General features: G+C 36.6%; 1 protein-coding gene across 5 annotated transcripts; it reads left to right on the forward strand.

Moving 5' to 3' along the window:
• The first annotated feature begins 4,407 nt into the window (after window positions 1-4,407).
• OSGIN2 (oxidative stress induced growth inhibitor family member 2) lies at window positions 4,408-24,892 on the forward strand. 5 transcript variants are annotated; one of them, XM_082858947.1, is made up of 7 exons: window positions 4,408-4,657; window positions 7,981-8,864; window positions 12,235-12,389; window positions 17,825-17,961; window positions 18,519-18,710; window positions 21,291-21,382; window positions 23,801-24,892. In XM_082858947.1, exons 3-7 carry the CDS (start codon window positions 12,323-12,325, stop codon window positions 24,834-24,836), a joined length of 1,524 nt encoding a protein of 507 aa, XP_082715073.1. In that variant the 5' UTR covers window positions 4,408-4,657; window positions 7,981-8,864; window positions 12,235-12,322; the 3' UTR covers window positions 24,837-24,892. The 5 variants fall into 5 exon arrangements, with proteins under 5 accessions (XP_082715073.1, XP_082715074.1, XP_082715070.1 ...); XM_082858948.1 differs by having other exon boundaries at window positions 7,981-8,819; XM_082858944.1 differs by having other exon boundaries at window positions 7,981-8,396.
• The last annotated feature ends 1,654 nt before the right edge of the window (window positions 24,893-26,546 follow it).

Genomic DNA, 26,546 nt, shown 5'->3' on the forward strand with positions numbered 1-26,546 from the left:
TCCCATGTTAGGGAAGTTCTTGACTATAATCTCTTCAAATATTTTCTCTGGTCCTTTCTCTCTCTCTTCTCCTTCTGGGACCCCTATAATATGAATGTTGTTGCATTTAATGTTGTCCCAGAGGTCTCTTAGGTTGTCTTCATTTCTTTTCATTCTGTTTTCTTTAGTCTGTTCCACAGCAGTGAATTCCAACATTCTGTCTTCCAGGTCACTTATCCGTTCTTCTGCCTCAGTTATTCTGCTATTGATTCCTTCTTGTGTAGGTTTCATTTCAGTTATTGTATTGTTCATCTCTGTTTGTTTGTTCTTTAATTCTTCTAGGTCTTTGTTAAACATTTCTTGCATCTTCTCCATCTTTGCCTCCATTCTTTTTCCGAGGTCCTGGATCATCTTCACTATCATTATTCTGAATTCTTTTTCTGGAAGGTTGCCTATCTCCACTTCACTTCGTTGTTTTTCTGGGCTTTTATTTTGTTCCTTCATCTGGTATATAGCCCTCTTGTCTTTTCATCTTGTCTTTCTTTTGTCTATCTTGTCTATCTTTCTTTTTCATCTTGTCATCTTTTCATCTTGTCTATCTTTTCATCTTGTCTATCTTTCTGTGAATGTGGTTTTTGTTCCACAGGCTGCAGGATTGTAGTTCTTCTTGCTTCTGCTGTCTGCCCTGTGGTGGTTGAGTGTATCTAAAAGGCTTGATGGGAGGGACTGGTGGTGGGCAGAGCTGACTGTTGCTCTGGTGGGCAGAGCTCAGTAAAACTTTAATCCACCTGACTGTTGATGGGTGGGGCTGGGTTCCCTCCATGTTGGTTGTTTGGCCTGAGGCAACCCAACACTGGAGCCTACCTGGGCTTTTTGGTGGGGCTAATATCAGACTCTGGGAGGACTCACGCCAAGGAGTACTTCCCAGAACTTCTGCTGCCAGTGTCCTTGTCCCCATGGTGAGCCACAGCACCCCCCCTCCCCAGCAGGAGACCCTCCAACACTAGCAGGTACGTCTGGTTCATTCTCCCCTGGGGTCACTTCTCCTTCCCCTGTGTCCCGACGCACACACTACTTTGTGTGTGCCCTCCAAGAGTGAAGTCTCTGTTTCCCCCAGTCCTGTTGAAGTCCTGCAATCAATTCCCACTAGGCTTCAAAGTCTGATTCTCTAGGAATTCCTACTCCCGTTGCAGGACCCCCAGGTTGAGAAGCCTGGTGTGGGGCTCAGAACCTTCACTCCAGTGGGTGGACTCCTGTGGTATAAGTGTTTGCCAGTCTGTCACCCACCCACCAGTTATGGGACTTGATTTTACTGTGATTGCACCCCTCCTACCAACTCATTGTGGCTTCTCCTTTGTCTTTGGGTGTGGGGTATCTTTTTTGGTGAGTTCCAGTGTCTTCCTGTCGATGATTGTCCAGCAGCTAGTTGTGATTCTGATGTTCTTGCAAGAGGGAGTGAGAGCACATCCGCCTACTCCGCCATCTTGGTTCCTCTCCGAAAGCAACTCTTAAGAGTGATTCTTAAGAGCTAGAGTGAATTTTATGGGTTCTGTTCTCTGCAACTGAATCTGACTGCTACAATAGCCACAAAAATAAATTGTATTTTTAGCAAGCAGCCTTCTTGGTATAGAATTTTCTAATCCCCTGAGTTCAAATTGCAGGAACAAACTTTATCTTAAGTCCCCAGCACCAGTAAGTCCCCAATTTCCCATGTAGTCAGGGAAGCATTTTTTTTAATTTGCCATCTAGATAGAGAATAGAGCTGATGACTCTATTCTCTAAACCCCTCTAAAACTTAGTCTTATACTACCAAGCATATGAAATGGTCCATTGACAGGTTTACCTAGTATACAAAATGCAACAGTTTATTTTGAATAATTTCCATTACAATTTTTTGTTTGCTTCTAGAAAATGCAAAAACATACTATCTTTGTCAGCTCAGGCTCCAAAACAAAACGCCATACAGTAGTAGGTGGCTTAAACAGATATTTATTTTCTCACAATCCTGGAGCCTGGAAGGTCTGAGACCAAGGAGGCTGCTGATTTGGTTCTTGGTGAGAGCTCTCTTCCTGGCTTGCCACCCTCTCCTGTGACCTCATCTGGCAAAAAGAGACCGCTCCTCTTCTTCTAAGGTACCAAACCTACTGGGTTAGAGTTCCACACTCATGACCTCATTTAATCTCAATTACCTCTTTACAGGCCTTATCTCCAAATACAGTCACATTAGGTTTAGGGCTTTAATATATGAATTGGGGTGGAGTGGGGGAGAGCACATTTCAATCCATACACATACTTCCTGATTTTAGAAAATGTGAAAATATTTTACAATATTATTGATAATAATGAAAAGTATTTATTTTCATATTTACTTAATATTTTATATTTATTTTAATATTTATTAACATGAGCCAGGTACTGTGGTAAGTGCTTTATAAGTATTTTTTAATTTAATTCTTATAACCAATGAACTAATTATTATTATCTCATTTTACAGATGAGGAATCAAAGCCCAGAGACGCTAAGTAACTTGTCCAAGATCACACTGCTAGCACAGTGAAGATTCCAATAGACAGTCCTTTTAACTACTATACTATAATTTAATGTATAAAATACTGGTATATTATACACCAGTAAGGAGGGTTGTTTTGGAATGGTTGATAGTGTGAGATAAGCTCCACCCTAAATGTGCTACTGCATGTGCTGAAAGGAGGAATGAGAGTCTATTATGCAAATGGGGGAGTTTGGATTACATACTAATTTACACTCTCACCAGCAGTATCTGAGTCTGTTGCTCCATGACCTCATCAAACCTGGATTTTATATTTAAATAGCACCTCACCCTACAATTTCAAAAAACAGAAACAAAAATTCTGATGTGCCCCATTTGCTGTAAGAAAAATCCTCTATGTAGTTATTGTGACCTGGTTTAATCATTAGCCCTTATCAAGGGTAAACCATTATAGCAAGTTCCCGAGGTTTAAATACACGTCTGCTTAAGGCTAAAATTTGATATGCTCACTTTATTAATTCATCTGAAAATACCACAAGAAACTCAAAGTGAAAACAAAGCCATAAAGAAAAGAAAAAGTTATACAAAGTACTCATAAACCTTACAGTTTTAAATATTTCAATTCTCTGGATTGGCATAGCTATTACGAATTTAGTTCCTTTAAAAGGATAATGTTATGAATATCAACAGAAAATTATGCTTCACTTTCTGAAACATTAAAGTAAAATAAACATTAGAGTAACATGAATATAAGTGTATATGTATGAATGAATATATTATTTTAGATTGTATAATCCTGGAGTCAGGCTGAGTCCTAAAACTTCATTTCAAGCTCCACAGAGTCTAAAATACCTGCTAAGTCCAAGTTTGTTCAATGACAACATTCAGCAAAAATTGAGAACTTAAAAAATTATTTAAAACCAGAAACTTACGTATCCCAGATTTTAACTGCAAAAATAATTATCGCTCTTTGGAAAGAGGGATAGAAAGACATCTCTATATAACAGTATATGCAATTAATCACTTCTCCCAGGTTTTTTCCCCCCCTTCATTTCTTGAAAATACCGAATAGGAACACTCATTACTCGGTACTTTCTAATTTTTCTTGCATTATAACCACCTGGAGGGACTTAAAAAATACACGTCCCTGCCCTTTCCCCCTCCATGAAAGGTATTCAGTGAATCTGGGGCGGGGCTGAGCACCTGTATTTTTAACCAGCGATGCCACTTAAGGAAGGGGGGCCTCAGTCGGAAAGCCAGACTTCCCCCATCAGAACCCTTGGGGTGGGGCCCGGGCACCCATGGTTTGGTGAGTTCTCTCAGGCGATTGTGAGGCAGGGTCAAGAACGAAAAGCGCGCGCAAGCTCCGGGCGTCTGCGCCCAGGCCAGCGCGAGGTAAGGCGCTAAAGTGGTTTTCGTCGAGCGGGAATCTCGGTCTTGCCGGGCGTCCTCAGTGAGAGGCCCGCGTGGACCGACTCTGGAGACACTGGGGTGCTCGGGTCGCAGAGGCCGCGCAGCACGCAGGGTTTTCCCCCTATCCGTCCCGCTACCGAGGTTAGTAGCTCTTCCTCTTCCCCTTGTCATCCGGCACTCAGGACGCACATCCTCCCAGCCTCGCCAACCTCCCACGCCGCAGGGCGCAGGCCGAGGCCCGGGCCCCAGTAGCCACCGCCAGCCGTCTGGTGGGCGGACTGCCTCGGCCCCCCGCCCTCTCAGCCAACACTTCTTCAGGCCGGGCCCCTCGCTCTGGCCGCGGCTCCACCAATCCCGGGCCTCGCCCGCCGCCACCGCCTCCGCACCTGCGAGGAGGAGCCCGCCCGCCTCCGCCGCAGCCGTCGCAGCGTCCCCGCCCCGTTCCGCCCCCTTCGCGGCGCCCAGAGATCATAGGCCGCCGGCGTCCGGCTGCCAGTAGTCGAGGAGCGGAAGCCGCTTTCCTGAAGGGGGCTTGGGTGCTCCAGAGCCCGGCCGGCTGCTGAACCGCAGCTTCCGGCAGCCGCTGCAACGGCTAGGCGCGGGGCGCGGGCGCCCCGAGGACCCCGTAACCGGGTGGGCGTCCTGAACGGGCAACCCCGCCGAGGGAGGTGGCCGTGGCGGTCGCGCTCGGGCGCCCCGTGCGCCGCGCTCCATGCCCGTGTGGTGCTGCCGCTGCTCCCTGGCCGGTCATTTCAGGTGACTTCTCCACCGTGGAAGAAAAGGGGGCAGGCGGAGGTTAGAGTGCTGCGGCGCCCTGCGGCAGGGCTGGGGCCGAAATGGGTAGAGGCCGCGCGGGTTAGGGAGTCGGGGACGGGTCGGGGGTGGAAGGCAAGCGCCTGAATTGCAGAGGCCTCCCGCCTCGGCTGCTGCTTCCTCCTGGTTCCTTTCTAGTCGAGGTTCCCCGCCTTGGCTCCTGGCTCTGGGGGACTCTCCTCTGTTGTCCCCTTTTCCTCTCCCTGGACCGTACTAGTCACGGGACTGCGGGACCGGCTAGGCCCGGATCTAGTCGGTTACGGCGAACTGAGACTTAAAAGTAGTGCAAAGTTTTAGTGAAGGGTTGTGAGGTTCTCCCAGCCCCACACACACCTTAAACATTTTTTTTTCTTAAAAAAAAAATCTAATAACGTAAGTTACTGGGTTGAAAGGAGGCAGGGAGCTGTGTTTAAAATGTGATGTTCTAGCTACAAATATGTTTCTGACTTTTAAGATGTCAGTCATTGTAAGTCATATATATTGTAGAAATTTGAAAAATGTCGCGATTCTAGACTAACATTATGAGGAACGTTTTTAGGGGTGATACGGATAATACATTTTAAAATAAAAGTTTATGTACTAGATCTAGCACAGTTGGCCAACATTTCATTCAGTTATGGAGAGAAAGACCGAAAGCAATTTGAAACTAGTTTTAACCTTGTGGTGAAGAAAAGATAAGCTTAGCAAGACTTTAGTGAAGTGCCTTGCCTTATATATACACGAATGTGCTAGAATAATGATATGCAAAACTTCTTTTGTAAAATATGAAATTCTGATCAGAGTTCTTAAATTGGGCTGCATATATAGACTTTAGGTGGCCAGTGAACTTGGATGTAAAGAAAGGTACCAGGAATTTTCACTCAACTTTAACCAAAATCTGTTTTCTTCAACTGTGAATATAAGCAGTAAATCACAGTAGTATTTGTGACTTTGTCATCAATAGAAATCACAAATATTTTCATACCACATTAATTGTTGCAGATACCTAGAAATACTGTTTATTTATTTCTTCAAGATTACAGTAATTATTTTACATCACTGAACTTGTTATTTAATACAATAGAGGAATACATAAAAACATATTCCAAGTTTACTTTTTAGTTTCCTTGTAAATCCTGTTATGTGTTTAATAATATTATTCAAAGAAGAGGTCCAGAGGCTTCACCAAATTGCAAAAGGGGTGTAAGGCACAGAAAAGACTCAGAATTCCTGTTGAACTAGAGCAGCAATCCAGGCTTGCCTACCTTCTCAGTGAGTTTTGTAGGAGTCTCTAAATTCTGGATATTAAAAATTGTTTTATGTAATAAACTGCTGGATCTTAAATTCTAGGCAAATTTGTGTGTTGCCTACTTGACAGTGATTTGAGAGTATCAGATCCACTTTGGAGAACTTTAGAAAACAAGTTCGCCTAGTGAAAACTTGTTAAACTGAAGCCCCTGAGAAAATAATATGCTTTTTAGAAAGTACTGTCCAAAAGCCTTTTGACACCTTTTGGTACAGTTGAATTCTAAGGACACAGCTTGGGATTTATACGTGTTCAACTAACCCTAGGTAGTAAATATCATGTGCTTACGTCCTTGTACAGAAATGTGGAGGAGGAGGTGAAAACAATGTATTTGCTATATTTTGATCTTGAGGGATAAGGGAAAACAAGCCTGCTAGCCAAAGAATAAAAATTGTGATTGATAAACCGTATTTCCATTGTATAAACAGCTCTATCTTATCTAAAATTTAAAAAAGAAAACGTTTATTTAATAATTAAAACATTTCCTTAGAAGAAGGTTTATAATTTACTAGCACAATTTTTTTTTTTGAGTAATTTCATTAGGAACACATTTTAAAACCAATTGTGACAGTGTCTACATTTTGGATCTTGCCTTATATCTGAAAGAATAAATATTGTGAGAGAACTGTCTCCTAACTTTCCAAGGAAGAAAACTTCCATACTTCCTGTTCTAGAAGATAAAGAGTGTGACTGACTTCCTTTGTGACTTTAGAACCTTCTTTTCTTATGGTAGTATCAATTTGGTAAAAATCTAAGCTCATGCTTCCAAAGACTAAACTCAGGTAGTAAAGCATTTCATTTTGAAGGATCATTTAGAAGAGTATTGCTAGGTGTGAGAAAAGTGTTTTGTTATTCAAATATTATGTCTGTGCCATTCTTTTAAATTTGTTTTGAGTCTTTGGACCATAATGTTTCAAAAACACAACATGGAAGGCATCTAAAATCATCTGAAATTTCAAATAGTCTTCTAATTTGATGCCTAAGAATAAGGTAACTATTTCTGCATATGTGTAAAGTGCTGTTCTTTACTGTTCCTAAAATTTAATTATATTTTCCAATTTACTGCCTCAAATAAAGGAAAAGTAGATTTTTTTAAAGTAGATTATTTTATTACTCAAATACTTGTTTTAAATAGAACAAACATTCAGCAAATTGGATATCTGCAGTGGAAATTTTCACTGTTCATAGACCTGTGAACACAATATGCATATAGTATGCATATACTGTAAAATATGTACAGCAATACTAAATTTATAGTTTAGACTCTGAATTTTTTAGAAAGAATACTTACTAATAGGTCTTTGTTTCATTGTTGCTTTATGTAAACTCAGTGAACCTTATTTTCATTTCTTCTCTTGATTCAGTTTTTCATGCCTGTGTTAAACCAGTATTTATCAAGTACCATGCAAGTTTATTACAAATAGTTTATACCAATACTATGGATTATATACACAAAGATTATACCTATGACCAGTTAGTAGAAAATCAGAACAAATTACGTATACTCTGGAGAATTAAGATAAGCTAAAACTTTGGCTGTATATACTCTACTTGAGTCTTGGGAGAGACTAGTGTCAAATTGCTTGAGGCCCACACACACACAAAAAACCTACTAGATCTAGTAAATGAATTCAGTGATATTGCAGAATACAAGATCAACATACAAAAATCAGTTGTATTTCTGTACACTTACAATGAACAATCTGACAATGAAATTGATAAAACAATTCAATTTATACTAGCATCAAAGAGAATGAAATATTTAGGAATAAATTTAACAGAAGAAATGTGAAACTTGTACATTGGAAACTAGAAAACATTGAAAAGAATGAAAGGAGGCCTAAATAAATGGTAAGGAATCCCATGTTCATGGACTGAAAAGCTTACTATTCTTAAGATGGCAATAATGGCAATATTCCTTGAATTTATCTACAAATTCAGTGTAATCCTATCAAAATCCTAGCTGCCTTTTTTTTTTCAGAAATTGATGAGCAGATCCTAAAAGTCACATGGAATTACAAGGAACCCAGAATAGCCAAGACAATCTTGAAAAAAGAACAAAGTTGGAGGATTCACACTTCCTAATTTTACAACTTACTACAAAGAAACTGTAATCAAGACAGTGTTACGTTGGCATAAAGATAAACATAGATCAATGGAATAGAATTGAGAGTCCAGAAATAATTCCCTTCATTTGTTGTCAGTTGATTTCTGTGGGATCCCAAGACAAAAGGGAAATATCAGTCTTTTCAACAAATGATGCCAGGACAGATGAATATTCACAAGCAGAAGAATGAAGTTGGACTGCTACCTCATACTATATATAAAAGTTAACTCAAAATGGATGAAAGACCTAAATTTAAGAACTAGAACTATAAAACTCATAGAAGAAAACAGGTTTGTAATCTTAGATTAGGCAGTGCTTTCTTAGATGTGACACCAAAAGTACAGCAACAAAAGAAAAAAATAAATTGGACTTGATCGAAAATTAAAACTTTTGTGATTTAAAAGACAATATAAAGAAAGTGAAAAGACAACCCACAAAATGGGAGAAAATATTTACAAATCATATATCCAAAAAGGGACTTGTATCCAGGACATATAAAGAATTTTTTTAACTCAACAATAAAAAAGCCCAGTTGGAAAGTGGGCAAATAATTTGAATTATTCTCCGAAGAAGATATACAGATGGCCAATAAGCACATGAAAAGATGCTTAACATTATTAGTCATTAGGGAAATGCTAATCAAAACTGCAATGAGATGCTACTTTACACCTACTAGAGTGGCTAAACTAAAAAACACAAAAAATAACATGCTGGTGAGGATGTGGAGACATTGGGACCCTCATATCACTGGTGGGAATGTAAGATGATGCACACTTGGGAAAATAGTTTGCTAATTCCTCAAGATGTTAAACATAGAGTTTACGGCCCAGCCATTGCATGCACTCCTAAGAGAAATGAAAACATTTATCCACAGAAAAATTTATATGAATGTTCATAGCATATTTGTAATAGCCAAAAAGTGGAAACCGTCCAAATGTTTATCAGCTCATGAGTGGGTAATATACAATGGAATATTATTCAGGCATAAAAAGGAATGAAGTACCAATATATCCTACCACCTGGGTGAACCTTGAAAACATGTTAAGTGGAAGAAGCCAGACACAAAATGCTACATAATGTATGAGGAGTTCCATTTATTTGAAATTTCCAGAGTAGGCATCAGTAAGACAGTAGATTAGTGGCTGCCAATGGCTGCAGGGAGGGAAGAATGAAGAATGAGTGCTAAGGGGTGCAGCATATACTTTTGGGGTGATAAAATTTCTCTGAAGTTATTGGTAGTGATTGAAAAACCTTGTGACTACTTAGAACCCTGAATTGTACACTTTAAAAGGGTGAATTTTGGACTTCCCTGGCAGTCCAGTGGTTAAGGCTCCGTGCTTCCACTCCAGGGGGAGTGGGTGCAATCCCTGTCAGGGAACTAAGATCCCACATGCCAAGTGGTGCCGCCAAAAAAAAATAAATAGAAGGGTGAATTTTATATGTGAATTATATCTCATTAAAGGTCTTTTTTTAAAAAGCATTACCAAGTTCTCTCTATTTATTTACCTTGGTTTAAGGCCTGATCAGATGATCTGTTGTTTTTCTGATGTTTTTGAGCTCTTGAAAACTTTGTCTTTCTTGATAGAAGCCTAACAGAGGAGGCATTTTATTTCTAATTGTCTTAACCTCTTTTTTTTTAAGTATAAACCAATTATTTGAGAAGACTAGTCCAGTGTGATGAAAGATCCTTGTAAAATGTATAGTCAGGGGGTTGGTGGTGGTGGGATGAATTGGGAGATTGGGATTGACATATATGATTGGGAGATTGGGATTGACTAATATGTATAAAATAGATAAATAATAAGAACTTGCTGTACAAAAATAAATAAAATTCAAAACAAAATGTATAGTCAATTTATAGAATTGATAGCTATATTAAAATTCTGAGGCCTGCCAGAAAAAAAAAAAAAGGTTTCTTGAGACATCTTGACTTAGAATATTAAATGCTTCTTAATAAGTTATTAAAAAAATGAATTCTACTGTACCTTTAAGTAAAAGTGATTCGGAGTTTAAGCCAACACTTCTAGCCATGATTTTTTTGTTCTTAAGGAATTTAAATATTAAATATTTGTTTCACAGCATTTATTTGTAGACTTAAGAAACTGACCAAGGCATTTTAGATCATTGAGTTTTGCTTATAAAATCAAATATGGTAGTAACTGCTAAAGTACCTTCATTCAGTCATTCAGAGGATTATCAGTTTGCTCTCAGAGTGTACAGGATATCAGATAATATTCAAGTATCTAGTTTAATATTTATATAGTCTCAAGTTGACTCTAACCCCCAGCATATCTGCCCTTTTATTAATGTGAAACATTTGTTAGGGTTTGAAGAAGGAGACATCTTTTTAATTATCAGAATCTTAGAGTGATGATCATTTTTATTAATTAAATTCCAGGTTATATATATGGAAGCAACAGTGTTTGAGATAGGGATGTCAGGAGGAGACTGGCCATGATGTCTGCATCTCATGAAAAAGAACTGTGGCCTTTACAACCACCATAATATTAATGAGGCCTGGATACCTAAAAGGACTAATCAGAAGCATCCAAAGGAAGCTGGGGAACCTGTCCTGGGCACACACTTCGGAGAAATATCAGGGACAGGCTCAAGTATAATATACTCTTGTTGAGTTCAGTTGTCAAGAAGCAGAAGGCAAGACAGCCAGTACATCTGGATCTGATCAGTGGTGGGAGTTGGAATGCTCTGAAAGGGATGGATTGAGCATAAGACTTCTTTCAGGGGCAGGCTTGCAATGTGAGGGGGGGCTTTCCTAAGTAGCCATATCCAAAGGGTATCAGTTCTGGCCAAAAGGGGCCATGTATTGTTAGGGGAACCCAATTACTAGGGGTGGGAAATCTATCAGTGTATCCTGGGGAACTCTGCCCTATCCTGGGGTAGTTCGGGAACTTGGAAGGTTATAGGGAAGGAGAAATTTTGGTCTCTGCCTAATTCTTTCCATGTGTCATCCTCGCCCAAGGATCAGTGAGTCCTGTGAAATAACTGATCCATTCCCATGTTTATCATTTTAGGAATAGTAATAAGCACACTCACCCACTGGTCAATACTGTTTAATATTTTCAGACATTGGCCTGTTTCTGACTATATGAAAATGAAAAATAATTCAGGAATTCTGTTCTGAAGTAATCTCTAGTATAATGCAAAACATTAACTGTGTTCAAAGGATACTCCATTTATTACATGAGCTTGTCAGAACGCCAAAACTAGTTTCTAGGGAGGCAGTTGGGAAAGAAGGTAACCTGGAAATTAATGTTAAGATCTTTGCATTTTTCAGTATCTCTTTGAGAATAAGATGTATAAACCTTATTTTTTTACCAAAATGCACCATTTGTAATATATAAGTTCAGTAACTTTTCCTTAAAGTATTATGTGACTGTTTTTTCCCAAATATACTACCTCTATTGCACTCATCTTTTTATTAATGAGAAAAAAGTGAATGAGAAACTTTCCAGTCCTAGGAGATCTCAGAATTATAAAAATCCCTAATACAATGTTATGTCTTTGGTCATTAAAAATAGCTTCTTATTTAAGACTTGCCTTCAAGGCATTAAAGAGACATGAGCAGCTACATTCAGCCCTCCATATCCACATGTTCTGCGTCCATGGATCCAACCAACTGCAGATGGAAAATATTTGGGAAAGAAAAAATTCCAGAAAGTTCCAAAAAGCTAAACTTGAATTGGCTGCATGCAGGCAACTACCTACATAGCATTTACATTGTATTAGGTGGTATAAGTAATCTAGAGATGGTTTAAACTATGTGGGAGGATGTAGGTAGGTTATATGCAAATAGTATGCCATTTTATATAAGGGACTTGAGGATCCATGGATTTTGGTATTTGGGGAGTGAGGGTGGGGTTCTGGAACCAACCCCCCTTGGATACCGAGGGACCACTGTATTTAGGATTTCTAGCAAAGTGGTGTACATTGACGTGGCTAAGGTACTAATTTGAAAGCATTAATCAAAAGGATTTCCTTTTCTCCTTTTATGGAACTATTGAATATTTTATGGCCTAAATAAAATCTGAATAAAGACAGATTTTTATAAAGGCTATATTGACTGTATATCTGTTGTTTTGTTTTTGTTCCATATTTTCCTTTTAAAAGAAACTATAGTGACCCTGAAACTGAAGGAGAGATTTTTAATTCCTTAGTGCAATATTTTGGTGATAATTTGGGGCGAAAAGTTAAAGCTATGCCATTAGTTGAAGAAACTTCTTTACTTGAAGATTCATCAGTGACTTTGCCTGTGGTAGTAATAGGTAAGTTTTATTGCATTTTATCTCTTAAAATTACAGTTCTGATCCTTACTACTTTTATAAATGCACAGTTACATAGCATAAGTTCTTAGGATTGTATTGAAAAGTATTCTTAGGTTGCTTAATATTTTTAAATAACCAATAACCAAATCCGTGGAGAGAGGAATTGGTTGATCTGATATTAGATTCTGTGTTAGAATAGAACATTTTTTCATTGAAGGGTTGATATTACTCTATTATTTTAAAATATCAGTAGTCTATCAGTTGTGTTACTTATATGACAGTGTCATGATAATGATGATAACCAATGTTATTAGAGCCCTGTATAGAGCATTCTGTGTACATTATTGGATTATGCCTTAAAACCCTATAGCCCTCTGAGGTTGTAGGGTATGGACAGACAGGGAAACTCAGTAGTTGAGTAACCTGTGCAAGTTAGTAGTCAGTGCTCAGTTAGTAAAGAACATTATAGTACTCTACAATTAGGTTTATAATATTTTAACCATATGTTACTATTGTATATCTATTGTACCACCTCAATAGATAGGTATATAAGATTAAAAATTGTTTTTAATAAAACCTAATTCAAAATTATAAAATTTTATGATTTTGATTTATTGCATGTATTTAATTACCTGTCATATGTATCTTTAATATTCAAACTCATGAAGTTGGACAAGTACTATAGTGTGAAACCAAGCCAAAGGAAGGAATTATGGGACATAATGTACCTTGATGGCATACAACTTCCTTAGTTTCTTTGACTTGTTTCAAGTTAATGGAGAGGAAAGTCCTGTGCTCTGTCTGGCATATTGACATCTCTCCATAGGAGATTCAGTAAAGGAAGGAAGGAAGGAAAGCAAGATAGTTCTACACTAGATTCCCCTCTAGGGGAGCTGACAGTGTTTGCAGTATTTCTCATCCAAGATATCTTGGAAACTAAATCTCACGTTCATTTCCCACTTATATCCAACCCTGGTTTTCCATCCTGGATGTCTTGCCATAGGCAAAGGAACCTATGTCTTCTTGTTCTAGTTGGGCTATGGCAGGGTCAGAAAAGGAAAAACTACTTTCATCTGTACCTTACTTCCCCCAAAACAATCTGTTCCTATTTTGCCTCAGCTAGCCAAAGCGTAGCTTAACCTCATGTATATAGGGCTATTATTGCTGGCAGTAGCACTGCCAGCTGATCATAATAAAGGGCTAATTTCCTTAATGTATGTAATTGGTTTTTCTGTTGCTGTCATAACACATTACCGCAAACCTGGTGGCTTTAACAACATAAATGTATTTAACTGTTCTATAGAACAGAAGTCCAACAGTGGTCTCACTGGGCTAAAATCAAGGTATCAGCAGGGCTGCATTCCTTTTGGAGGCTCTAGGGTAGATAGAATGTTTCCTTGCTTTCCCAGTTTCTAGAGGCTAGTATTCCTTGGCTCCTGGACCCCTTCTGCATCTTCAAAGCCAGCAGTGTTGTTTCCCTTTTAACCTTTCATAGTTATGGTTCCTCCTTACCACAGGTGGGAAAGGATCTCTGTTTTTAAGGACTTGTGTGATTAGATTGGGCCCACCTGGATAATCCAGGCTACTCTCTCTAGCTCATGGTCCTTAATTTAATCACATCTACAAAGTCGTTTTTCTCTGTAAGGTAACACGCTCAGGTTCTTGGGATTAGGAATGGGAAATCTTTGGGAGTTGGGGCACATTCTGCCTGTGTATATATTTCTCTATGAACTGTTTATTTGTATTCTTTTTGTATTGTCTTTTGAGTGTTATTTCAAACACACTTTTGAGTGTTTGACATTTATGAGTAAAGTGCTTTGAGATATTAACTCCCACTATTTTTCGTATAGTCAGTATTTATTTTAATAGGCTTTATTTAGAGCAGTTTAAGTCTATATGAAAAGGAAACAAATTACAGAGACTATTTCTGTAAATACTCTCCCAACCCCCTTTTATACCTTTTATTAACATCTTTATTTTATATTCCTTTTCTTCTCCTTCCCAACCCCCTTTTATACCTTTTATTAACATCTTGCTTTGGTGTGGTACATTTGTCACAATTGATGAACCACTGTTTTTATACATTATTATTAACTAAAATCTATAGTGCACATTAGGGTTCACTCTTTGGGTTGTACAGTTCTATGGGTTTTGCTGGGTGTATAATGTCATGTATTATAACATCATATAAAATAGTTTCACTGCCCTAAAAACCTCCTGTGTTCCACCCATTTATCCTTTCCTTCAACTATCAAACCTTGGTAACAACTGATCTTTTACTATCTCTATAGTTTTGCCTTTTCCAGAATGTCATATATATGGAATCACTGTATGTAGCCTTTTCAGACTGGCTTATTTGACTTAGCAATATGCATTTAAGATCCTTCTCTCTGTCTTTTCATGGCTTGATAACTCATTTCTTTTTATCACTGGATACTATTGCGTTGTATGGATGTTTCAGTTTATCCATTCGCTTATTGAAGCACATCTTGGTTGCTTACAGTGTTTGACATTTATGAGTAAAGTGCTGCAAACATTTATGTGCAGATTTTTGCATGGCCATTAAGTTTTCAACCCACCTAGGAGTGTGATTGCTGGGTCATATGGTAAGACTATGCTTAGCTTTCTAAGAAACTGTCAAATTGTCTTCCAAAGTGACTGTATCATTTTGCATTCCCAGCAACTATGAATGAGAGTTCCTGTTGTTCCACATCCTTGGAAACATTTGATACTGTCTGTGTTTTGGGGTTTAGCCATTCTGATAGGTGTGTAGTATCTCGTTTTAATTTGCAGTTCTGTAATGATATACAATGTTGAGTAATTTCTCATATGCTTATATTCCATCTCTATACCTTGAGGTACAGAGCTTTTCCCTACTTTTTAATTGATTGTGTTGGTGGTTTTCTTATGGTTGAGATTTAAGAGTTCTTTGTATATGTTAGAAACAAGTACTTTATCAAATACATGCTTTGCAGATATTTGCTCCTAGTCTGTGACTTGCCTTTTCATTCTCTTAACAGTGACTTGGCAGAGCATAAGTTTTAAGAAGTCCTGCATATCAATTTTTTTCTTTCATAGATCTTGCTTTTGGTGTTATATCTAAAAACTCATTACCAAACCCAACGTCATCTAGATTTTCTCATAGTTATTTTCTAGATGTTTTATAATTTTATGTTTTATATTTAGGTCTATAATCTGTTTTAATTCATTTTTGTAAAGATATAAAGTTAGTATCTAGATTCACATTTTTTACATGTGGATGTCCAGTTGTTCTAGTACCATTTGTTGAAAAGATTATCCTTTCTCCATTGCATTGCCTTCGCTCTTTTGTCAAAAATAAGTTGACTGTATTTGTGAGGATCTATCTCTTGGCTGTCTATTCTGTTCCATTCATTTATATATTCTTTCATTTCCACACTGTCTTGTTGACTGTAGTTTTACAGTAAGATGAAGTTGGATGGTATTAGCCCTAACTTTGTTCTTCAATATTATATTGGCAGTTCTGGGTCTTTTGCCCTTCCATTTAAACTTTAGAATCAGTTTGCCAGTATCCACAAAGTAACTTGCTGGGATTTTTATTTTGATTGCATCAAATCTGTAGATCAAGTTAGGAAGAACTGACATCTTAACAATATTGAATCATTCTATCCATGAACATGGAATAGCTTTCCATCAATTAGATATTCTTTGATCTCTTTCATCAGAGTTTTGTGGTTTTTCTCATTTAGATCTTATGTGAATTTTGTTAGACTTATACCCAAGTATTTCTTGCAAATATAAGTGGGGTTGTGTATTTAATTTCACATTCCACTTGTTCATTACTGGTCTGTAGGAAAGCAATTGACTTGTATATATTAACCTTTTTCATGCAACATAATTGCTTGTTACTTCCAGGAGGTTTTTTTTGGTCAATTCTTTGGGACTTTTGACATAGATAATCATGGCATTTACAAACAAAGACAGTTTTGTTTCTTCTTTCCCAATCTGTATACCTTTAATTTCCTTTTCTGGTCTTAGTGCATTAGCTAGGATTTCCATTAAGGTGTGTGATGAGTAGGAATGGTGAGAAGAGACATCCTTTTCTTGATCTTATAGGGAAAACCCCCCTAATTTCTCACCATTAATTATGATGTTAGCTGTAGGATTTTTGTAGATACTCTTTGTCAAGTTAAGGAATTTCCCCTCTGTTGGTTGTTGAAGAGTTTTTACATGAATAAGTGTTGGATTTTCTCAAATGTTTTTTTCTATTTCTGTTGGTATCATGATTTTTCTTTAGTTTTGTCTCTTTCTTTTTGATTCAAGGAAATTAGCTCTTTACCTCAGATCTTAACTCCCAGTATTTGCCATTTAAAAAAAATTTTATGAAGTCAAATGGTTTATTTTCCTTTCTGTCTTTTGAGTTTTGTGTTGTACTTAAAGACTTCTTGCTACAGCATTATAAGTAGAAATATTAACCTCTTTCCTAATATTATGATGTTACTTTTCATGTTTATATCTTTGAGCTTATTTTATTTGGGGCAAAATATTAGACAAGGAACAGGATATTTTTCTGATGGCTTACAGTTGTCCCAGATAGATTAAGTTTTTGGTAGATGGATATAATAGAGAAGTGGCAACCCAGACTAAAAGAACTACAGAAATCAAAGTAGTTGTTGGAGTTCAACAACAACAAAAAATCCAGTTTGGTTTTGGGTAAAGGATATAGAAATACAGGAGGGAAATTATTAAGAAGTGGGACTTGAAAGATGGTTGAGACCAGAACATGGAGAACACTGGATAGAAGAAACGAGCAATGAAGGGCTTTGGGTAGAGTGGGTAACATAGCGCGGGTACCATAATGAGAACTCTGTTATGAGAACTCGTTTGAATGTAGAATGTGAAATGACTTGAAGTAGGTGAATCTTGAAGAGGAACAAGAAGAGATTTTTGTCTTCTGAGTGAGAATATATGAGTGAGAATAACAAAGGCAACTGAATGGATATAGGTGACAAAATACGTTTAAACCAGAACCTGATTAACTTAGGATTTTCCTGGTAAGTATCATACCAGCAAAGGAATGAGGTTTAAAGGAGAGGCCACCAAAATGGAAGAACTCATGAATTTGCTTTTGAACACATTGTGATTAAGTTATTAGTGGTTCAGTGAGGTGAAGAAGTGGCATATGGAAATTTGGGATATATTTTTGGGGTAAGAGGTCAGCCTAGATATCTAATTTTGAGGGTTAGTAGCATAGAGAGTTGAAGCTTTGAGTAGGTGAGACTCCCAAAAGAAAATAGGAGAGAAGACAAAAATCTTCTCTTGTGAATACTTGGCTTTGAGAGTTTAGAGAAAGAAGAATTGGTGAAGGAGAAAAACCATCTGTGAAACAGAAAAGCAAAAGAACATGAGTATTAAAATGCAAGATACACCCCTCTCCACCTTTTTTTTTTTAATAGGAAATGGACCCTCAGGAATCTGCCTTTCTTATATGCTGTCAGGCTACAGACCATATTTATCATCAGAAGCAATACATCCAAACACAATCTTACATAGCAAATTAGAAGAAGCGAGACATCTTTCCATTGTTGATCAGGTATTATTTTTCACATGTTGATGCTTTTAAATTTATTTATACTGAGACAAGGTTAGTTTTCTACTATATAAGCATTGTATTTCTTAGCTGAAAACCTTTTCTTCTAAGTAACACCTAACATTTTAATTTTAGAATTGTAAATATATTCTGCTGAGTTGCTTCCATTTATTTTCCTGAATTAATTAGAGCAGAATTTCACAAATTATTTCCTGATGGAGTTTAATAGGTGCTCTATGCTCTGGTAAGTTTGGGAAATGCTGCTTTTTATTATTAGAGTGTCATGGTAGACATAGTAAGGCATACTAGCATATTAAAGGCATCTTCAAGTTTTATAGTAAAATGATCTGATTAGCTTTTTGAAACCCAACCTTTTCCTATACTTATTTGACCAGAGAATCTATTAAGATCTCAAGGAATGTCAGTATTTTGTAGCACACTCTATAGGAAATGCTGGATTACAATAATAGTCTTCACTATTATTATGTTAGCTGGAGTTTTTTTGTTTGTTTTTCCAAATTCTATCTGCCTTTTTTCTTTCTTTAAAAAAAAAAATTCAGGACTTAGAGTACTTGTCTGAGGGCCTTGAGGGTCGATCATCCAATCCTGTTGCAGTACTTTTCGACGCACTTCTTCATCCAGATGCTGACTTTGGGTATGATTATCCATCCATTTTGCATTGGAAATTAGAACAGCATCATTATATCCCTCACTTAGTTCTTGGTAAAGGTCCACCTGGTGGAGCCTGGCATGTGAGTATATTTTCCTTAGCATTTTAGTGAATGTGAATTATTATACGTCATCTTGATAAGACCATTTTGATTCTTAAACATTATGATATAATATTATATATGATGATTACCACATCTTTATCTGAGAATTTTAATATGTTTGGATAAATATGAATTAATTACTAGTAGAAATTAAGCCAAATTTGATTAGTGATAGTGTCTTAGAATAAGTGTTTCTCTAAGAATTATACAGAAAATATTTCAAGATGTTTTGCATAGTACAACATTTTTAATTCATTTATTCATTGTAGAGTTTACAAAATTTCACACAGTATTTCATTCTAATATGTATTATTTCCCTACATTTTCAAGATCTTAAATGAAAAATGTAAAAGAAAAAAATTTGTATTAGTCTGCTTGGGCTGCTAAAATAAAATACCATAGACTGAGTGTCTTAAACAACAGATTCACACTTTGAAGGCTGGAAAGTCCAAGATCAAGGTGCCAGATGATTCAGTTTATGGTGAGGGCTCTTTTTCTGGCTTGCAGACAGCTGCTTTCTTGCATATCCTTATGTAGCAAAGAGAGTGTGAACTCTCTTCTTGTAAAGCCACTAATCCTGTTATGAGGGCATCAGCCTCATGACCTCATCTAGCCCTAATTACCTTCCAAAGGCCCCATCTCCAAGTGCCATAACGTTGGGGGGTTAGGGTTTCAGCATGTGGATTTGGGGGGTGATACAATTCAGTCCATAGCAGAGGTTAAACCAGAGGACTATCAACGTAAAGATTCAGCATATTTCATTAGCAGGCAGCAACTAATAATTATTCTTCACTCCTGTGTCCTTAGCAGTTAGTACAGTGTCTAGTGTGTGGTGAGTGCTCACTTGTACAAATAAATGTTAAATAAGTTTTGCTATGTTATGAAATAAAGACTTCATGGGAATTTTAACTTTAAATATCAAATCTTTAGTATAAACTTCAGTTGGATATTCCTATATTAGTGCAATGTTATATGGCTAAAAGTTGTTTACATTTATCAAACGATTGTTTCAGAGTATTTGGGGACTTTATAGATTATATCACTGACTTTTTCATCTTAATTACCTTTATAGTAATGGATAGCAACTATCAAAATATCTGTGCCTTTTAGCTTACATGTTTATATTTGCTTTGTTAATAAGTAGCATTCTTAATAAAACTGCATTTATTGGAAAAGCCATAATATATTTTTTAAGTTTTTAGAGAACCTTCTATAAATTCCTGAGGTTTTATTGTACATACATATTTTCTGCTTGGAAAAATGTGCAGGCAATATTTGATCTCTGTTACTTCATTTCTCCCACTTACATTTAGGAAAGTTAAAGTACGGATAAGCCTTGATTACTAAAAACATATTTGAATCAGTGCTAAAGCGATATATACCTGAAACTTGGTTCTAATCCTAGTATCAGGCCCAGCCTGCTTCAAAGCAGTGGCAACTTGCTGCATTCTCTTCCTGTGGTGATCTTGTACTGGCACAAATAATATGACTTTATAAGCCGTAGCACATAGTAAGTGCTCTGTAAATGTTAGCTAATAATAATAATAATAACAAGTCCCATTCCCAATACTGGGCTGTGTAGAAACAGGGCAAGAAGGGTTCAGATAAAAGAAGGCATAGCCTAAAAGAGTTGGTTGAAAGAGATCGTTGAGGTCATTGGGAAAGGTGCTTTTGGCCCTTGGGCTTTTCTTGCTTTGTACTGAGCAAAGTAGAAGTAGGGCAAGCTTGAAGGGGCTCACTTCCTTAAAGGCAGCATTAGCCTCAGCAGTGAGTCTGTTCTTAATCAGGCAACCACTAACTTATTTCCCTAGTTTTAGAAAGCGATGCCTGCTGTATTGAAACCAGCTTAGACTTCACAATCATAGTTGATTGGGGGGGGGAGGAAGCCATTTTGCTGCCCATTTAAAAAAATTTGTTGGGCTTCTCTGGTGACGCAGTGGTTGAGAGTCCGCCTGCCGATGCAGGGGACGCAGGTTTGTGCCCCAGTCCGGGAGGATCCCACATGCCACGGAGCGGCTGGCCGCTGAACCTGTGTGTCCAGAGCCTGTGCTCCGCAACGGGAGAGGCCACAGCAGTGAGAGGCCCGCGTACCGCAAAAAAAAGAAAAGATTTGTTAATAATATTAAAATGGAAAGACATTTAAAGCGTTAGAAATGAATGAACTTTTCCCCTTTTGTTTAAAATGAAAATACTGATTTGCTCCTCTAACACGATATTCTGCATCTAATTATGTTGATTATAGGCATTGGGTAATATTGTAAATCTGATTTATAAATATATAGTTACATGAAAGAAGGAATATAGATACTACCAAGTGTTGAAAATATTTGAAAGTTAATTGGAATAAATTTCCAGAGGTGATTTACACAACCATTTAGGATTTATTAGAGCTCTGCTTATCCAGACTTAATTATAGTAAATGAGATGGCTTTGGTGAAAAAAAAGAAAAAAAAAACTTGTTACTGATAAAATGTGTTTTTTTTTTTAACATCTTTATTGGGGTATAATTGCTTTACAATTAAAATGTGTTTTTTGATTGTACATTTTTTATTCAAATAGAATATGGAAGGCTCGATGTTGACAATCAGCTTTGGAAATTGGATGGAGCTACCTGGACTTAAATTTAAAGATTGGGTATCTAGCAAACGAAGGTAAAGATAAAACTATTAAAATTTTGGTGTACAATGGGAGTCTGTCAGCAGATCTCAAACTAGCTGTGATCCTGTCTTAGATGAATAATATTGATGCATGTGTCTTTCAAATAAAACCTCTTTGCAGCAGTGGTTATGAGCTAGTTTCTATTTAGAGATTTTATAAAACTAAGCACACAGAAGTAAGGGCTTGTCTACAGATTGTTAATCATAGTTTTATCCCACTCTCCTGTTAAACCACTCTGTTTTGTTACTTTCTTGTCCACCTACATATCCTTTCCTTATTTACTTATTTTTATGAGTGGATATATATAACTTATTTTTATGAATGGATATATAACTTCATGTATGCATATCTCATGTATACATACCTAAAGTATTTGACTTTTCAGAGTAGAAGAGTATATATAATGAATAATTTTAAAACGCTTAAGATTTATATGATCTGAAGAGAAACCAGAATATATATAATGAATAATTTAGAATGATGGAATAAAATAGAATCCGTGATGTGATTGCCTACTTGGCTGTAGAGGTGAATATTTAATAAGAATACTAAAATATGAGAATAGAAAATATGAAAATCCCCTAACACAACATTGTAAAACAACTATACCTCAATGAAAATTAATTTTAAAACAAAGAAAATATGAAAATCTCAACTTAAAAGAATAAAAGTTTATTTTGTATTTATTTGGGAGAAAGAACCCAAAATTTAAAAAGAAATATGAAAAGCCCTATCATTTTCAAGCCATTTTCATTCCTATAGATAGGAACTACTAATACACAGAATCTACTCTACTTTGCTGTGAGAAACAATAAATTAAAGCAGGAAGTTACTCAACCTTTGTTAGAACAGGGCTGTAATGTTTGAATGCTTGACTTTCTGCTAGATAGAAACCATGTTAATCCACAGTAATTATCCTTAATTTAAGAAGATTTAAGGAAAGTAAATTTAGACCAGAGTAAATTTAAACCTTTCAAATATGACTTTTGGGTTTTTAAAAAGGAATTTTATATGGGTTTGAAATGTTAAGTTGCAAAATCAGGCAAATTATACAAGTTCTTGATTTTCATAAGTAAGAAAGTGAAATTGCTCAACATATTTTTCCCTTTATGATGTGGGTTAGAAAGGGAAAGAAAGCTTTATGATTTACATACCAGAGTGTTCATCCTTCTAAATTGAGCATATTGTGTGTTTAAGTAATATGTGAAAATGAATCTTGTGATAAATATTAGCTTTAGTTCCTGCCCTTGCATAGTGTTAAGACTCTTAGACCTCTAGAGATTGGCAGGGTTTAAATCCTGACTCTGTACCTTCTAATGTTATGACCTTGGTCAAATAACTTAAACTAGCTATCAACTTCCTAGTTTGCAAAATGAAGATAATAATAATAGTAACTATTACATAGGGTTTCTGTACAAATTGAGAGTTAATACATTCTAAATCTTAATTATTATAGTCATTAAACTTTGAACTTCTTCCAGTTACAAGTTACACTGAATTATGTGAAATGATTTGGTGTTTTTTCTGGGTTTTCTTGGCCCCACTGCATGGCTTATGGGATCTTAGTTCCCCAACCAGGGATCAAACCCCGGCCCTCGGCAGTGAAAGCACGGAGTCCTTACCACTGGACCACCAGGGAATTCCCTGATTTGGTGTTTTTATTTCTACTTACTTCTAATTGGGGCATTGTTTAAGGATACTAATGCCCATTGCTTTAAATTTCAAGTGAAAAATAAAAGATGTATTAACGTGCTTTTTTCATAAAGAGCAGCTTATATTTATAGATCTCTTTATGAGTAGGAAAACACAGAGAGAGAACTGTTATCTACTTAAATATGATTTTGTTCAGCAAAAGACTGATCTGAATTATTTTTGGTCATTAGGAAAACAGAAAGCAACTTATTAAAAATCGTGTCTAGATATTATGTTTGAGAAGTATATGTATTGCAGTCAGACCTGTAATATCTCAATGGTTGTAAACAATTCAGTCAATAGTTAAATAGAATACAGACTGAATAGTATAGCTATAGACTGAATTATTTAGATTACAATTGTGACATAGACTAAAATAGTCTAATTTTCAGATATCCACATTTTAATCCATTTATTTAATAAAAGTTTATTGATAAAGGCAGCTAATCTGAACAGATACAAGGCATTGGGGAAACAAAGATGCATTAAATACAATCTCTACCCTCATGGGACTTCCTCCATTGATAAACTAATTTATTAACATTTTTAAAGAAAAGGAAAGGCTTTCTTTCTTTGTAAAGTGTTATGGTAAGTGTTAGCTTTAGCTTGGACAGTCCAGAGGAATTAAAAAGATGTAATAGTTTACTAGATGGAGAAGTGCTAATCATGGAAACTAAAAGTATTATCCTCATAGAATATATTTCCTTTTCTTTTTATAGGAACCTAAAAGGGGATCGAGTTATGCCAGAGGAAATAGCTCGCTACTATAAACATTATGTAAAAGTCATGGGTCTTCAGAAGAATTTCAGAGAGAATACTTACATTACCTCTGTATCAAGACTCTACAGAGATCAAGTTGATAATGATGGTCAAGACAGAGATATTTCAACACAGCATTTACAGATAGAGAAGTCAAAATTTACCAAGAGAAACTGGGAAATCAGGGGTTATCAGCGAATAAGAGATGGTTCCCATATTCCCTTCTGTCTCTTTGCAGAAAATGTAGCTCTGGCAACCGGAACATTGGATTCTCCTGGCCGTTTGGAAATTGATGGGGAAGATTTTCCTTTTGTGTTTCATTCAATGCCTGAATTTGGAGCCGCTATAAGCAAAGGACAGTTGTGTGGCAAAGTGGATCCAGTGTTAATTGTAGGTTCTGGGCTTACCGCAGCTGATGCAGTACTGTGTGCTTACAACAATAATGTCCCTGTGATTCATGTATTTCGCAGACGAGTAACTGATCCAAGCTTAATTTTCAAACAGCTTCCCAAAAAGCTTTATCCAGAATACCATAAAGTCTATCATATGATGTGTACTCAGTCATATTCTTTAGACTCAAATCTTTTATCTGATTATACCAGTTTTCCTGAGCACCATGTGCTTTCCTTTAAGTCGGACATGAAATGCATTCTTCAAAATATCTCTGGATTAAAAAAAATATTTAAGCTCTCTGCAGCAGTAGTATTGATAGGTTCTCATCCCAATCTGTCCTTTCTGAAGGAGCAAGGGTGTTACCTGGGCCACAACTCAAGCCAGCCAATCACATGTAAGGGTAATCCTGTGGAAATAGATGCATATACATATGAGTGTGTTAAAGAAGCCAACCTTTTTGCATTGGGTCCTTTGGTTGGAGACAATTTTGTTCGATTTTTAAAGGGAGGGGCACTGGGTGTTACACGCTGTTTAGCTACAAGACAGAAGAAAAAAAAGCAGCATTTATTTGTTGAAAGAGGAGGAGGAGATGGGATAGCTTAGAGCAGGTTTACAAGTAATTTATATGAACACTTTACCATTAAAGATTTTTAATAGTGGTTTTACAGTGTACTGGCTTGAATTTTCTGAACTTGAATTAACTGAGAGAGCCTCAAGCTATAGTAACTATTTTTTAAAGTTACCAGAATTTGGTGTCCTAATTACATTATAATGTATCAAAGGTGTCAATTGTCAGACAAATAGAAACACTGCCAATTTGGTATACTTTAAGTTCTCACTTAACTAAAACATTCTTTTCTTCCAAGACTTATTTTTTGTGATCATTGTTGGTTATTTATGTTTGATTACAAAATATGACAGCATTGAATCTATAAAACCACAGTCATTAGGCCAGAGGTTTCCCTCACTTTATATATTGGGTCACCTTGCTGCTCAAAGGGTGGTTCAAAGATAGCATCAGCTTCATTTGTGGCTTGTTAGAAAGGTAGACTCTCAGGACCCACAACAGACTTACTGAATCAGAAATTACATCTTAATGAGATCCTCAAGGAATATGTATGCTTATTAAAGCTTGAGACACACTGGTCTAAAAGAAAATGGGATGTAAAGGTACAGATAGATGCTGAGGGTGGGTGGAAATAGAGGGCATATACTACTCAGGTTTTATTTATTTTGAAATTATCAATTGTATAAATCTAATTTATTAACAAATATGGGCTTTTAAAATTTTTTATTGTTGAAACCTTGACAGGTAATTCATAGTTTCAGCTTCTAATTTAAACAGTCCAATAATGTTGGCATATACTGAGACATCCAGGAACCTGCTGAGATATTTTTTAGAGATATATTCTCTAGTTAACTAGCATAATACTATTTGCAGTTCAATAAATTTTGAATGGAACAATTTATTCCTTTGTGAACACTGAGTTAAGTTCTGTCACTGAAACTTAAGATATTTGGGCATAAGTACTTACAATATTGCAATACTTTTTGAGTATTACCAGAATTATTAAACATTAAAATTGAAAAAGTTAAAACCTGTCTTTTCTATTCTCAAGATGATTACTTTGAAATTTGTTCATTGGAGATGACATAGCATTTAATCCTTTGGTTATTTATTGAATTATGTTCTATCTTGATTTATATTTAGGTGTGCTTAATGTCTTGTGTTTTCATGCAGATCCCCAGAAATTTAGTATTAGACAAGGAAAGTGTTACTTGTGAAGTTCTCCATGGCAAATTGAATTTCTGAAGTCTTTTTCTCTCTTTTTTTTTTGGTAAAATTTATTTCACCTGGAATGTGTTTATTCAAAGTCTATTTCTATTTTATTTATTTATTTATTTATTTATTTTTGGCTGCATTGGGTCTTCGTTGCTGCGCACGGGCTTTCTCTAATTGCAGTGAGTGGGGGCTACTCTTCATTGCAGTGCGTGGGCTTCTCATTGCTGTGGCTTCTTGTTGCGGAGCACAGGTTCTAGGTGCGTGGGCTTTAGTAGTTGCGGCTCGCGGGCTCTAGAGCACAGGCTCAGTAGTTGTGGCGCACAGGATTAGTTGCTCTGTGGCATGTGGGATCTTCCTAGACCAGGAATCAAACCCATGTCCCCAGTATTGGCAGGTGGATTCTTAACAACTGTGCCACCAGGGAAGTCCCTCTTTTTTTTTTTTTTTTTTTAGTATTAAAAAATGGACTAAAAGTATTTTTCTGTTCATGTTATTGCAATGTTATGTGCTTACAGAATAACAATTCACCT

This window comes from Leucopleurus acutus (assembly GCF_964270905.1).
Source record: "Leucopleurus acutus genome assembly, chromosome: 17".
Taxonomy (NCBI): domain Eukaryota; kingdom Metazoa; phylum Chordata; class Mammalia; order Artiodactyla; family Delphinidae; genus Leucopleurus; species Leucopleurus acutus.